The following is a 16,552-nucleotide window of genomic DNA, read 5'->3' on the forward strand; positions in this document are numbered from 1 at the left end:
CAAAATACCTGATACTTAGCATAAACAAACATAACCCAATAGACCGGGGGGCAATCTCCTTCTATTATAAGATTTTGTCTAGTGCGGACAAATTAGACACAGACAAAATCAAGGATGACTGGGAGAGGGAAATGTCTACCCGGATAGCTGGGGAAACCTGGGAGGAATGTCTTTGCAATGCTAGTAGGTGTTCCATAAATGTCAGACATATATTAATCCAATTCAAGGTCATTCATAGTCTACATTATACAAAATCACGATTACACAAGATGTTTCCATCTGTATCTCCTAATTGTGGTAAATGTACGATATATGAAGGTACACTGCTCCAAGCTTTGTGGTCATGTCCAAAAATTCAACCATTCTGGGAGAAAATATTTGACTTTCTGTCTGGAGCGTATGACATCACTTTGAAGCCGGATCCACTAATAAGTATTTTGGGGGCCACACTTGAAAACTGATAAACTTCAATCTCAAGCAGTTTTATTTATTATGATATTAGAAAAAAAGTCTATTCTTAAGATGTGGAAAGAGGAGTCGGCGCTCACCTTTTAGAAATGGCTCATGGAACTGAGCAGTGTATTACATCTGGAAGAGCTTAGATATCACTTACACAAGAAGCCTGAGCTATTTACAAAAATTTGGAATCCAATCAAAACTTTTATGACTAGCAATGTCTGATGATCTTATATCTCACCAGTTATTTCTGTTTTCCTAATATAAATTGTCCGTGCTCATGTTAACATCCTTGTACTAATGTGATGAGCATCCTGTTTGCCTTTGCCCCAGGTGCCTTTTCTCCCCTGTTTTTCCTATCTTTAGAATTTTGACATCAGTGGCTTACATGTTTATGTTTGTGTGTGTTTATTTTTAATGGTATGTTATTTGTGAACTTACAACAGTGTCACAGGAAATCTGTATCGTATGTAACAGACACCATTCACCCTGTTACAAGGTCCTGTACCATCAAAATGATGGGGACCCAGCAACTGTGTCATGATGCATTAAACCATGCAGCCCAAAAAATTCCCAAAAAGTAACTTAAAAAAAATAGTCAAATTCAGATTTTCTCTTTGCTGCTTGGGGGACATAGACCAAATCCACTGAATGCAAATGCATAATCATCATCAATCATACAATCTGACTGAATCCTTTTTCGGTACAATTTAACAGAGGGGACCCAAACGCCCAAGACACACAGGAAGACAAGTAACTAAACGAAAGGCAAGCTTTAATTAGATAAAGCTAAAGTCCAAATCCATAACATTCAAAAACCAATAATAGAAGATATAAAAGGCAGACAGGAAAACTACAGAAATCCAAGAATGAAAGGGAAAAACAATATACAAACATAAGGCAAAGTACAAACCAGCAATCGAAAGCCAGAAAAATCGTGGGGAGATGGGAAGGGAGACACAGGAAAAGATTCTGGGAACTTAAGCACACAGGCTATATACACATGGGAGGTGGGGATAATTTATCACAGGTGAAAAACATCAGGAGGGTCAGACAATGCCAAATGGTGGGAGACACTGAGAGATGACACAGGAGGATATAACTTCAAAAATAAAACACAAAATGACAAAACCACAAGCTCAATATGTGAGGGATATTTTACCAGTCGGAAGAAAACAGGTAAGGTAAATAAAAACCTACACTGCATCTTCAAGGGAAAAAATGTTTAGGTGTGCTGGTGTATGTTTGTACACTTTGTCTTCTTACCCACATCAAACTCAAATCCCTTATTCTGAAAGGTGTGTGTGCAGCCTCCAGCCTGATCATGTTGCTCCAGCACTACAACTCTCTTTCCAGCTTTTGACAGAAGCGCTGCTGCTGTCAAACCTCCCACACCACTGCCAATCACCACTGCATCCAGAGCTGGGGGAACCCGGTCAAAACGAAACCCTGCAAGGAAGCATGAGATGTGTTGTAAAATCAATTTAGCTGAAGGTTGTGAGGCTGATCTCAAGAACACTTTCTTGACATCTTGAACAGACATAATTGTTTTTAATCACATACCAACTCACATAGCTTGTAAATGAAGTCAAACTGGGTTTCTACAAATAATAATAATGGATTGGATTTTTATGGCGCTTTTCAAGACACCCAAAGTGCCTGATAGGGTTCCAGGTTCCATTCATTCACACACAGTCATACTGGTGGTGGTAAACTACAATAGTAGCCACAGCTGCCCTGGGGCAGACTGACGGAAGCGTGGCTGCCATTCAGCACCTACAGCCCCTCCGACCACCACCTCAAACATACAGCAGTCAGAAACATTCACACGAGGCAAGGTGGGTGAAGTGTCTTGCCCAAGGACACAACGACCATGACACAGGTGGCAGGGGAGGGGATCGAACCACCAACCCTCCTAACATTGGCCAACCCGCTCTACCACCTGAGCCGCGGTCGCCCCAAATGCTGCGAGTTCAGGTCATATCAGCCTTAAAATCTGTGACACCATAGTTAACACACAGAAGAACTTAATATCTGTGTGAAAAGAAGAAAGGAAAAATTTAAATAACGTTAAGTTAGGGAGGCAGGAAAAGAAATTCATCCCTCAGACACAGACATGTAGAAGGCCCAGTCCTACTTACTGGCAACACTTCCCACTAAAATTAAAAACATTCCAATTAGTCTCAGCTGCACATCGTGTATAGTGCTAATTTATACATTTTAGCATGTTAACATTGCTAAACTGGGATGGTGAACATGGTATCATCAGGATATCAGCAATTTGACAGTTAGCATAACAGCAAGACATTTAGCAAATTTTGTATTTCCAGTATAACAAAGCTGCATAGTGTGAGATGTGTATACAGCGTGTTATAGTGGTGTGTATAATATGCTGATCTATTGTGTTCAGATGTCTCGCTAAGGTTTCCAGAATGAACAAATGACCCAGGGTCAGATTTGATATTCAACCAGCATCATCAATTCAGGAGAAATTTGAAACAGATGACACAGTTCTATGAATGGAACCCTAACTTTTATGGCATTACATCTAATTGTCTTCAAAACATTTCACACTGACCCACACATCTCCAAACCTCATGATGACACCAGAGGAAATAATTAAATCAAAATGTATTGAAGGTTACCCCAACATGATTTATTTGTTATTTTTCAATAAGCAGTCAATACATTTCTTTTCCACAAAACATCCAACAGGTTTCTGCTTTACTTCTGCTGATCATGCCACTATAATTTCCAACTAGATGCTGTCCTACTTCTGCTGGTTAGTAAGATGAAGTACATATTTGAACCATCCACAATCAAGTAACTAATTTCCCAATATTAAAAGGTCCATTCCTTAATTACCTTTATAGGCCTCTTAATATTGTCTTCATACCACTTAACTTAAATTTCACTCTGTATTTTTACATGTTGATACAATAATAGTTTACCAAATAAATTAGCAACAGGGTAAAGTTGATGTATTCAAGCATTTCTATAGATAGGTTCCCCTGAGGGGAAATTAGGTTATCATAACAGCGGGTACATTAAAATACAAGTACAATCAAAATACAAGGGTAAATAAAGAAACAATAAAGTAGTAAATACAATAAAGTGTTTAAGTAGCTTAAGTAGTGTGCCTGTGTGTATGATGGTGACAGAGAAAGAGAGCCTGCTTCTTGATCGTTAAACTTGTGAGAAGATGAGTTATGGTGTCCAACGAAGGCAAACGTGCTGCAACTTGAAACACAAACACAAGCAAATCTGACAACACAAAGATTTAGGAAACTAAATACACTTAAAGCTGCATGTGTGTTATCAAATTGCTGTCCATGTTTTCTTAATGTGCTTATGTTTTGTCTGTTTACGTGTGTTTTCTTTAGCTGCAGGTTGTTTGTCCTTGATGGCCAAAATGTGTTAAAAAATTAATGTTACAGAATTTGGTCAGAAACTACTTGGAAATTATGATGGCATGAGCAGCAAAAGTTAACAAGAAACTAGTTGGAATGTTCCTTTAAATGCATTTAACAAATTAGCAGCTATGTATTGATTGCTTGTTGGAAAATAGTAGAATAATATTATTAAGTGATAATAAGTGAATTTTCAATAAGTTAGGTAGTTATTGTAAGAATTTCAAACAAGTCACTTAATTTCAACATACTTACCATGAAATCTCCGGACATGTAAAATGAAGTGTTACCAAGATTACTACTTAACTTTCCAAGTTATATTTTTGCTTAGATTTTAACTCTGTGGCTGACATATGACACTTTGTGTAATGGTTGAATTAATAATTAATTGAAATGGCTGTCAAACTTCCAGTCCTTATTTGGGTCAAAAACTTGTAACGAGTTGGGTGTTGAGGGCTAACACATACTGTGGTAGACATTACAGTACATGCATTATCAGAGAAAAACAGTGATCACGTGTTGAATCAAGAAACACAAGATTCAAGACTATGCATCAAAAAAAGACATTCTAACCTCTCTTCAGCCTTTCATCCCTCTGTCTGCTGTCTCTGACCAAGGGTCCCGGAGGCCTCAGGCACTTCTCGCTGAACACCTTGTAGCGTTTCCCGGTGGTCAGGAAGAATATGATGACCACCACCAGCAGCACACAGCTCAATATCCCCAGCAGCCACCACCACATAATGCACCCACGATACAGCACTTACAGCAAGCTGTAGATGAGAGGAAGAAAAACAGCAGGGATAGAGAAGAAAATGGCAAACACAGAAGAAAACACTGAGATAGATTGAGAGAATAATAAGTGAGGGACGAGAAAAAGGAAGGAGCGAAGGACGAAGAGAAAAGTGGCTAAGAGGGCAAAAATGAAATGAAAGATGAAGAGCTTTCCCTCAAAATGAGCACAGAACTGCAGGAGAGGAAAGGATTAAAGTGAGGGGTGGAGATGGGGAGAAGGAGGTTAGATGCTCATCAATGTTTAGAGATAAGAGCAAGGACTTATAGCATATGACATTTTGGAAATTCTGACTCCACAAAGAGCAGATAATGCATTCTCCACACCAAAGACACATGACTGGCAGAGAAGAGAGATCTAGCTGTTTATGACTTCGTCAGACTCCATTCAAACCCACAGCCAATTAGCTGCTTTTTACTGAACTGCCTTAGGATTAATATTTTGATAATAGTAGTACTGTAAAGCTTGAAATCATCGTATTTCACTCCATCATTTTGGACAAAGATGCTTTCAGAGCTGAGATGTTAAGATGTTTAACCTTTTGGTAAACAGGCTGTGCTGCATGTTTGTGTCCGTACATATTTATGACTATTTCAATAGAACTTACCAGAAGCCATGATGGTGCCATTTCAGAGAAAAAAACAACAATTATACAATCTTTTATTCATCACATGCCCACTCAACATGTAGAGTGAAATGCAGTGTAGCATACTTTTTGATGCTTTGCTAAAAAGGCTCCTGTGCAATAAAGAGTAAAAATTGTGTGTTAATGCTGCAAGCATTCACACTATTGTTCTTCCGGAATTTATTAGTGGGCTGTGATAAAAATAATTTAACATTGATTCAAATGGGAAAATCTTCAAATCCTCTTTAAAACTCATCGACTTTCAACCTCTTTTTGTTCCTCATACGTTGAGCGAGAGACACCATTCGAACTTTAAATTAATCACAAAACCTTGAACTATTGACCTTGTATTCAGTTTTTAAAAATCTTGTACGATTTTGAAATGGTCGCAGTTTTATTTTTAAGGATTTTAAGCCCGTCTTCTGAGTTTATAATGGGTGTGTATTGCGTGAGCTAGAGTGCGTGACATCATCAACTGCCGCACCCCAGAGTGAGGAGCAGCTCCAAAATCTGGATTTTTTTTTTGCTTCAGCTTGATTTGGATCCCACATCTTGTACTTGACATAGACAATATAGGCATATAAATGTAGGAAATCTTGTTGGGTTTCAGCTGATGGTCTTATTTCAGCTGTAGGACTTACGGTTTTGGATTTAGAAGCCCGAGAGCGACAAGCACTCCTGAATCTTCCCCATAAGCCGCAATGTTAATTTTGAGCCAAAATTTCTGGAGGTTCGCAGACGGTACATGTTTTGTCTCTTGCTCCTGTGCCCTCATTATGCACTCTATAGAAATAAAAATAACATGGGTGCGTTCAGCAATGTCTCCTGTTACTCAACATATAACATGTTTTGGCGATAACTATTACAGTTTTCCCAAAAATCGCAGGAGTTTGGCAGGCATTTTCCCATTCATTCCTTATGGCGACATTTTCGTCTGTGTTTCTGCTCCTGCTGCAGCATGTCTGCAGCCATTTGAAGCTCTTTCTGCCTTTAACTTCTCACCTGTCAGCCTTTTTTCACCTTTTGAACCTCTTTCTGCCCTCTTACTCTACAACTTTTTGGCCTTTGCAGGCTTTTTTTCACATTTTTAAGCTCATTCCGCCCTCTTACTCTACAGCTATTCATATGTTTTCACCTTTTAACCTCTTCCAGGCCTCTTACTCTACTGCTTGTCATCCTTTATTCACCTTTTTAACCTCTTCCAGCCCTCTTATTCTACAGCTTTTCATTTTTTTCCACCCTTTTAACCTCTTCCAGCCCTCTTATTCTACAGCTTTTCATATGTTTTCACCCTTTTAACCTCTTCCAGCCCTCGTACTCGACAGCTTTTCATTCTTTATTCACCTTTTTAACCTCTTCCAGCCCTCTTAATCTACAGATTTTCATATTCTTTTCACCTTTTTAACCTCTTCCAACCTTTTTACTCTACATCTTTTTACCTTTTCATCCTTTTCTCACCTATTTGAGCTCTTTCACCCTTAAACTCTAACCTTTTCATCCATTTTTCACCTTTTCAACCTCTTCCAGCCCTCTTACTCTACAGCTTTCCTTATGTTATCAGCATTTTAACCTCTTCCAGCCCTCATACTCTACAACTGTTCATATTTTTTCACCTTTTTAACCTCTTCCAGCCATCTTAATCTACAGCTTTTAGTGTTTTCACCTTTTGAACCTCTTCCAGCCCTCTTACTCTACAGCTTTTCATATGTTTTCATCTTTTTAACCCCTTCCAGCCCTCTTACTCTTCAGCTTTTCATCCTTTATTCACCTTTTCAAGCTCTTTCAGCCCTCTTACTCTACAGCTTTTTAGCCTTTTTAGATATTCATCTTTCTGCCTTTTCAAATCCTTTAAATATTCAACTTAATGTTCAGCTCGAGAAACTGTTCAGCTATCAAAATGTTCAACTTTGTTAGCCCATTAAACCTATTACCTTTAAGCCTTCCTGCCTTACCAGCTCTTTCAAATATTCATCTTTCTGCATTTTCAACTTTTTCATACATTCAGCTTTATATTCAGCTAGATAAACTGTTTTGCTATCAAAATGTTCAAATTTGTTAGCCCATTAAACCTATTGCTTTTAAGCCTTTCTGCCTTTCCAGCTATCGGAAAATTCAGCTTTTTCTGCAAAATCCAGACCATTCAGCCTATAGTTTTATGCATTTCCGGCAGTACGTTCAGCAGATTTCGCTTCAGTCTTCAGCATTCACACTGTATTTTCGTAGGAAATGCAAATGTTTCTAGTTATCATACGTTTTCCAAATTTCAAAGTTTGAATCTTATATCTTACTTTCAATCTACAGTTTTGCCTTAATATTCTCAATTTTTTCTTCCATTCCCCCCTTCGTCCATCCTGATCCCCATTCAAAGTTTGGACACCTCTGCTCCAGACAAGGCAGTAGCCTTCTTGTCGTCAGCAACTCATCTGTTATTTCATTCACAAACTAAGTAACATACATCAAATAACATTTTTATTTAACTGTATTCTGCTTAAACTCCCTGAAACAGTCTATCCTGCTGCTTCTGAACCATGTTATGAATTGGGGTCACTGAATCTTCTTTCTTGTTCATTGCCTGTGAGGACATTCCCAACATCTTCTCTTGGTGCTCCAGTACTTCCAACTTTTGGTCCCTGGAGAGATAGATGTAAGAGCAACTGCCTTTGGAGCTGCACTGGGTCAGCAAACCTGTATAAACATTATATTTGCATACCACTACACAGACAGGTAGACGTTAATGATATTTGAAAGTTAGTGTTGACTGCAACGTCCTTCCCTGTTCCTAGAAAAAAAAACCTCAAGTTATTTCCACATTTTCAGCTGCCTGAGCAGACATGTTATTACATATTGCTTATAAGACTTGTGGGGATCCATCGGTTGGATGTTTCCCAGCAGAATCATCTGAAAAGAAACAAAGTTTGTGTTAATGAAGGGTGTGTGTCAAACAATTCCTAGTTAGTTTAAAGCAGTATCGACCACTTCCAAACATGGATGTGGTTCTCCATCCGGACCTGTAGGAAGCCAAACTAATGTGTTAAGGACTGTACATCATTTCAGAGTGACATGCAACATTGTTAGTAGCACCTTTGTTAGTTCCACACTCATGCTTTGATTAAGTGAGTAATTTTCTCCTCTGGGAGAAGCATGCAAAACACGAACAGTTAGATAACACATGATTATATCAGCTATGGCTATAACTTTTTGGAAAAGGCAGCTGTTACCGCCCTTTGACAAATTTAAAAAAAACTTCTCAAGGATATTAATGGTTTGAGAGGCCTAATCAAGCTTGATCTAAGTTAAATTTAAGTCAGTATAGGTTATCTCTGCCTCACAAGTCAGTAAACGTCAGTCTTGGTAAAATGTTTCTCCCATGTGTGAAGTCATACATGGGTTTGGGAGATCTCCACAAAGTTACAAATCCATGGACAACAATAGCCTGTAAAATCCAATGAGGCAATTGTTTCTTTTCTTTCACAATTTTTGAACATCCAAGATTGTCTGGATGTAATCGGAACCCAATTCATGACCCACCGGAGTATAATAGCGCTTTAAATTTTGTGAAATAAGTTGCAACTTTCTCCTTCAAGCTTGAGGACTGTTTTCTGCCAGAAAACAAAGTAGAGACATTGTCTCAGTTTAACTATGCCCCTGTATAGGAATACCTATAACACAACCATTGTTCGCCTCCGAACATGTGCAGTATCACACAATGACCACTAATGTTCCCCTCTCAGTTACACGCAAACAGAGATGGATTGGAGAAGAAAACCCTATTGCTTCTGCATCCAATAATACAATTCATCATTGATAGTGAAAGCAACCCAGAACTGTGAGTCAAGGTGACCAGGAACACAAGAATATGCATTTGTTAAATCAATAGCTGAAAACCCCTTCTGATAGAATTTTTAACATTAATATTACACCATCTGCTGGATGTTGCCCAGCTCCATTGATGACCCTCAGATGTTTTAATGAACTCCACCCCCATTTGATTTATTTTTCAGGCAAGATTATACATGGCGAGATTTAGCTATTCAACAATGGTACCTTGATTATAGACCGAACAACAGGAGCAATGACTTCAACAGCTTTAGGGCTGAATGGATGTTTTCTTTACATATTCTACGAATTAACTTTGACTAGACATTAACAGAATTCGCAGCATTTATATTTCAAAACCAAACTCTTACTTAAGGCTATCAAAACTATCAAACATTGTTTAAAGCAATGCTTAGTCTCAACTGTGTACTTGTATCATTATTTATGTCTTATTTAATTTTGCTCTTGTCTATGTGCTGCTCATTGTTCTGACCTTCTTTAAACATTCTTATTGTTACCTTTCAATAGCCACACCCCATTTGTCTGCCCTTATTTCATTTCATTTCATTATTTCAATGTATTTGTCACCAGACTCGCACTGTTGGTCCTGTAGATTGGCTCAGACCACTTGTTTTTTTTTTTTTTTTTTCAAGCCTCTCAAGCACCTTCTCCTACTTTTGCCTGTGGGAGACATACGTGACATACACCTTCCTTTTTTTCTTCCAAATGGGATAGATTCTCTCAAAGTATGCTTAAGCGTCACACCATCTATGCGAGCGGAAGCGCTACTACCCAATTTAGACCTGTTTGTTGGCAGATTTTGACAATGCGATTTTTTCCGAACAGCATTCATTTTTCGCAAATACCCTGACTTTGAGGAGATGATAATTGTTGTTGTATTCCCAATTTCTGTAGAATCAAATTGTATTATTTTATCCACAAACTATTTCCCCTTATCTGTAAATATGTGATCTGGAAGTCCCCATCAGCTTTATGACCTCCCAACCTAAGAACTTGGCAACAGACTGAGCATCCTTTCACTTGATGGGACAAACCTCAGGTCATTGCAAAAATCCGTCTACACCTACTAGCCTGTATCTCTTTTACCTTCAATTGGTTTTATCATGTTAACAAAATCTCTAACTAGCTCACACATATAATCTCTTGGAGTCAGAATATAACCATCACCCCTTTCCTAACATTATTTTTGTAATTGTACATTTGTTTATAACATGATCAATTTGTTCCAGTAGGTATGGTGCCCAAAAACCTACTTTTTAGATTTTTTTCTCTTTTCTCTTAACCTCCCCCCTTGCAACATGGGCTTGCCCATTTGCCCCTGACACTGTCACGTGATGCGTGTCCGTTGTTAACTTCACCTCCTGTTACTTGTGATAGTCCTTGAGCCCAGACCTGGTCAAGGTGTACGTACCATGATTCAAGAAATTTCCTTGATTATAATTTATGTCTTTTTTGTTTATGTAATTACATCACTTCAGTATTGACAAATCTATCGTGACCCTCTTTTAATATGCTTTTATTGAAACAGTTTTATTATTTGCACTAGCACCCTGATTTGGGAGCCCTCTTTTTGGAAAATAAAGGCTCATTCATACAAACAGTAAACCGGTCTGGCCAGCTGCTTAGTGAGCAACAGCTCACCTTGGAGACCTTGTATGCGAAAAAGCTGCATCATCTATGTGGTCCAATTCTAAATCACAGTTTTTGTCTATCACACCCTGATCTTCAGTTTATCCCTCCTGAGTGGAGCTCAGCTTGCTGTATTTAATTATTTACCCTTTGCTGTATTCATTTTATTTATCCAGTTACTTGTATTTTATCCCTCATGTATATTTTACAACCTGAACATTTTTACTGATTTATTTTGTTTTCTTTTTCTTTTTACCATTAGTATTTTAGTTCCCTTCAATATTTTAGGACGATCGGACCTGTAAGAACTTTAGTTCATATTTTTCTCTTAATTTCCACTCTATTAAATTAGACGATGCATGATGTGTGATGTTTTTCCTGTACGTGAAACCAAAGAATCCCTAGGATTCAACAGTAAGGTGAACGCTGCCTAAAGCTCAACCCAAATTTAACACTGTAAGGTACATAGCTTTTGGAGGAATGTGTATGGATGACCAAACCTGACATAAGTATAAATAAATAAATAAATAAATAAATGCATAAATGCATAAATAAATACATAAATAAATAAATAAATGCTGAAATAAATGTATAAATAAATAAATGCATAAATAGATACATGCATAAATAAATGAATAAATAAATGCTGAAATAAATGTATAAATAAATAGATAAATAAAAGTATAAATAAAAGAATAAATGCTTTTTATTTATTTATAAATTTCTGTTCACCTACATTTATTTATTTCTGTATTTCTGTTGACCTACATTTATTTATTCCTGTATTTCTGTATTTCTGTTCACCTACATATATTTATTTCTGTATTTCTGTGTCCATATGTAAATGAGGAGGTAGGAGGTCCTAACCTCAGTCAAGAGCATGATTGGTCAAATCGGAGAGCCAGACAAAAGCAAACGATTCCTGATCTCAAGCCTCGCTCTCTGTAACGTTGTAAACAGCTCCAGTTAGCTTAATGGCCTCGACCAGTGTGACAGGTTAACTGACGTTCATTTTAACTTGCGAGGGTCCCAGATGTGCTGGTGGTGTGGTTTGAGAATCCTGTCTGGAGAGCCATGTCCGCTAACCAGGAAAAACATTCTGCTCATCGCTCCAAGTCATGTATACGTGTATTCGTTTTGACGTGGCTTGAACACTTCTATCCACACGGAGAAGCCGGGGCTGCGACTTGCAAACCACTGCTAGACGAGCGCCACAGAGCACAAATCGTCCAAAAGTGCATGTTGTCGGTCTCATATCTTTGTCGTGAATCTCTGTACTCTTAAACAACTCATGTGTGGAACAGTATTAAGCATTTGTTCACGCCGAGCGGCTCGAGAGCGGCGTGGACACCGCTGTTAGCAGTTAGCTGCTAGTTAGCTTTTAGCTGCTAGTTAGCTTTTAGCTGCTCGCTGTAGCGCTAAGAGCGTAGCGTCCAGGTTAACTGTTGACACATGTTACCACCGAGAGTGAGATACATGTCTGGGATTTCCTATGAACCATTGTCGCTACTGGTGTTTGAATCACAGGTTGATCTGGACGTCTCACGATTTGCCACAGCTGATTGACCACATGCTGAGCTCGGGCTGGATGTCAACGTACTCTGCAGACTGTTTGACCAGCAGGCTGTATGACAGTGTACAGTTTTCACACTGACTTAGCTTCAGCTTAATAACGATGTATGCGGCTCGGAACGATGGCTTTAAGCGACCATTTGAACAGTGCGGAATGAAAAATACCCAATGGTAACCGGTGTCACAAGGTAACCTGGACGCTGCGCTACAGCGAGCAGCTAACAGCTAACATAAGAGCTAAAAGGGGTCTCCACTCTGCTCTCGAGCCGCTCGGCGTGAACAAATGCCTCAGCCTGTTCCACCTATGAGTTATTTGAGAGTACAGACATTCACGACAAAGATATGAGACCGACAACATGCACTTTTGGACGATTTGTGCTCTGTAGCGCTCGTCTAGAATACACATGTACATGACTTGGAGCGATGAGCAGAATGTTTTTCCTGGTTAGCGGACATGGCTGAGGACCCCTCTCTCTCCAGACGGGATTCTCAAACCACACCACCAGCACACCTGGGACCCTTGCAAGTTAAAATGAACGCCAGTCAAATTCATAACTAAACCAGAGCTACATGAACAAATGTCAACAACTGCAGCTAACAGTTAGCTGAGCAGGGTTGCTGGTAGCCAGCAACATTCCTGTACAGTGTACAGGAATCAGCGCTGCTAGTAAGGCAGAAGTAGTAGACCCTCATCGAGCACACTCCTGTAACCAACCATGCTCTTGACTAAGGTTAGGACCTCCTACCTCCTCATTTACATATGGACACAGAAACACAAAAATAAATATATATCTATTTCGACCTCACTCAGACCGTCACCACGGTCTTTACCTTGAATGATACCATCATCTCCCTATCCTCGAGACCATATAACAACAAAGTCATGTGACTGACCTTAAGGAGGCTTGACTCGCCGCCTACAAAAGCATCCAGGTGAGCACGCCTCTCCCTCTTTGCCTCACTCGCCTCATCCGAGACCGCAGGTAAGTAGCGTTTTTTTGGACTCCACAATTAGCAATCCGTCACTGCAGTGCAGGTGCCTTGCGCCCCTGAGGATTGTAGGTGGATTGTTTCCTTGGCGCATTTGATGAATTGTAAACATGACGGAGGTTACGCCACGTGAAGCAGAGCGTTTAACCTCTCTTTGTTTCAGGTGATTGTCATTGGAGACCCGCAGCTTGTGGTAAGTGGTTTCGCTTTCACAGCGTTTTCTCCTTCATAGGTGTGAATTATCAAACAAATTAAGCGTGCTCAGAAGCCGCTTCCTCCTTTGTTTGTATTAGTGTTGATTTCCCCGTTTAACCCGCTGTCCGCAGTGGTGGGAGCTTGTGTCCCCCCCCCCTCGTGCGTTCGCGCACAATGAGTGGGGCTGGTGAGCTTAAGTTGGTCGTGGGGTTGCTTTCTTCCCAGCCGGCTTATTGGTAATTAAGTTAATAGGCAGCCCCCTCGCCTCTGTGCGCAGTAGGCTGCTCGTTTAATTTTCTCCCGTTTTTGGGTCTCTTTCTGTTAAACTTAAAGCTGCAGTAGCAGAATTTTTTATTTGCCCTAAATCCCTGCTTTTTGCAGTAGGTGGGTTGTTTTTCTTTCACTGGTTGTGTGCAGCCTGTTTTTTTGTTTCCCTTTGACCAGCTATTCGTAGCTGTTGGCTACATAGAGGAATGGCCTCTCATGCCTGCCGCTTTTGCCTGGGTGTTATGGACCCCCGTGATGGCCATCGGGAGTGCCCCTCCTGTTTGGGCATTGCCTATGTGTTGGAGGATGTTGCCAACCCCTGTGCAGCGGCAGTCGAGCTGCCCAGGGAAGAACGGGCTTGCAGGGCCAAATGACTGGAACTGTCTGTTCGTGCAGGGGCTGCGCAACCTGACCCTTCCCAGTTCAGTGAGGAGGGCGTGCATGCTCCTAAGACACGCTCTCGGAAGCGCAAACATGAACGCACCCCTAACCGTAAGAGAAGGCGTGGCTCTGGTGAGAAGCAGGCGGTCCAGCCCCCTGATGACCCTGTGGATGCTCCGGGTGGCCAGGGTGCCCATGGAGACACCCAATTGCAAATCCTGGCTGCCATACGTGGTCTGTCAGAGAGATTGGGCAGAGTGGAGGCCCAGTGGCCCGCCATGACAGGCACGCCGGGGGAGGAGCACTTGAAGGAGCCCTCCCCTGATGAGTTGCCCTCTGGTCAGGGGGATGGAGGTGATACTCCGGACGTCATCTCCCTGTATGCACGGGACTCACCTTTTGGGAGCGGCGAACAGTCTGACATTGCTGGTTCAGACGAGCAGCTCAGGTCCTCTGCGGCTGAGGGGATGTCTAACCTCAGCCCAGCTGGCGGGGGCGAGTCTTCTGCCATCGACATAATTTCCAAAATTATGAGTGCGGCGAAGATTGTGGGACTCAACATCCCAGTTGTGACACCTGCTCCGATGGACGGTGTGTGGGCTGGTATTTCCCACTCTCAGCACCCCATATCTGTTCCTGTGGCAGCAGATTATTTGCACATGCTCAGAAAATCTTGGAATGCCCCGAGTGGTGCACCTCAATCCAATGCTGGATGCCGGAGGCTGACGAAGGTCATGTACGCTCCTGACACCGGCATGGGGGACATGCCCCCGGTTGAGAGGGAGATGGCGGCCCTTACGTCTCTAGGCCCAGAACGGGTGACCGCTAACCCTCGCTGTCCTGTAAAGGAATGCGAAAAGACCGACCGCCTGGTGTGTCGCTCTTACAATGCTGCCACCCGGGCTGCCCGCTCCGGTAATGCACTCGCCATTTTGTTGGCGGCCCTCAGGAGGACGGCTAACCCAGAGGGTCACAACACGCTCTACGCTCAGGATGAGAACAGAGAGCAAGATGGCGCCGCTGTGTGTTGCTGGCCGCCTACTGCTCCTACAATGGCTGATGTTTCTGTTGTTTATAACCTTTGCCACTAACCAGATCGAGTCTCTGCTGGTGTATGATCGCCAGGCTCTTTTGAATCTTCGACATAATGTCGGAGAGTTACGTGCATTTAAGCATAGTGGGCAGAAAACTGTGCCCCCGCTTCTAGCGGGGATCCCGACTCACCTGTGCCGGGCCTCTGCTCCACCTCCTCGGCGGAAGCGTCCCCGCCGCCGCGGCAAACGCGGCGGCCGGCTGGTGAAGCTGAAAGTCTGGCTGGCACAATCTTCGTCCATTTCCCGGACAGGACATGGACGTATTCATCCCTTCGCCGTGCCTCGGCGTTTCCTGGATCCCATCGATGCCTGCCTCGTACCTGTCGCCGGCTCGTTTGAGGGACTCCGGCTCCGCCGCACCTGCCCTCCTCGGCTTTCTCAGCGCGGCGTGAACCCCCGGCTCCTGAGGATGCTGCCACGGGCTTCGCCACCTGCCGAACTGAAGCCCCCGGCCCCCGCCAGGTTCGGGCTGGTGAACGCCAGATCACTGGTAAACAAAACGTTTATCCTGAGGGACTTTTTCAACTCCCGTGGCCTGGACTTCCTCTGTGTGACAGAGACGTGGATCGGTGCCGGTGAGTGCAGCCCCCTGATCGAACTTCTACCGGCCGGCTGTTCTTATTTAAACTCCCCGCGATCGTCGGGTCGTGGAGGAGGGACGGCGACTGTTTATAAAAACGGTTTTAATTGTAGGCAGCCCGCTGTCTCATCCTCTTTTTCCAGCTTTGAAGCAAATGTATTTGAGGTGGGTCGCTCAGACCCAGTGCTGTGTGCCGTCATCTACCGACCGCCCAAATACAATAAAGACTTCCTAAATGACTTCTCTGATCTTCTGGCTGAAATCATGCCTAAGTATGATCGTGTCCTCCTTGTAGGGGATTTTAACATTCATGTGTGCTGTCCTGAAAAACCGTTGGTGAAGGACTTTTTAAGCCTTATTGACTCTTTTAATTTGGAGCAGTGTGTGTCTGGTCCCACACACGAACGTGGACACACATTAGACCTCGTCCTCTGTCATGGTTTATCTGTGTCAAACGTGGAAATCTGTGACAATGTGTTTTCCGATCATTTGCCGGTACTGTTTGAAGCTGCTGTCTCCTGTGCTGCAGTTAAATCTGCCGCTCCTGCTCGCTGCCGTCGGATTTTTAACCCCGTCACTGCCGGTCAGTTCTCCGCTGCCTTCAACCAGCTCTGTGTCCCCTCTGACTTAACATCTGCAAACACGGAGGTGCTCAGCTCCTGGTTTCACTCCTCCTGCCGAAACATACTGGACTCTGTGGCTCCATTTAAAACGGTGCAGCCCAAA

The 16,552-nt window shown here is 42.1% G+C and overlaps 1 protein-coding gene across 2 annotated transcripts in view; it reads right to left on the reverse strand.

Moving 5' to 3' along the window:
* LOC115576414 (all-trans-retinol 13,14-reductase-like) overlaps positions 1-16,552 on the reverse strand; it is a 72,404-nt gene that overhangs the window by 30,129 nt on the left and 25,723 nt on the right. Inside the window, exons 3-4 of one of the 2 annotated variants that reach the window (XM_030409010.1) lie at positions 4,440-4,636; positions 1,723-1,905 (exon numbers count right to left, since the gene is read on the reverse strand). In XM_030409010.1, the coding sequence (XP_030264870.1) occupies positions 1,723-1,905; positions 4,440-4,605 (349 nt within the window). In that variant the 5' untranslated portion in view covers positions 4,606-4,636. Of the gene's footprint in view, positions 1-1,722; positions 1,906-4,439; positions 4,856-16,552 lie in introns of those variants that run through there. The other variant, XM_030409009.1, reaches the window with a different exon arrangement.

Source organism: Sparus aurata, chromosome 23 (genome assembly GCF_900880675.1).
Source record: "Sparus aurata chromosome 23, fSpaAur1.1, whole genome shotgun sequence".
Lineage (NCBI taxonomy): Eukaryota > Metazoa > Chordata > Actinopteri > Spariformes > Sparidae > Sparus > Sparus aurata.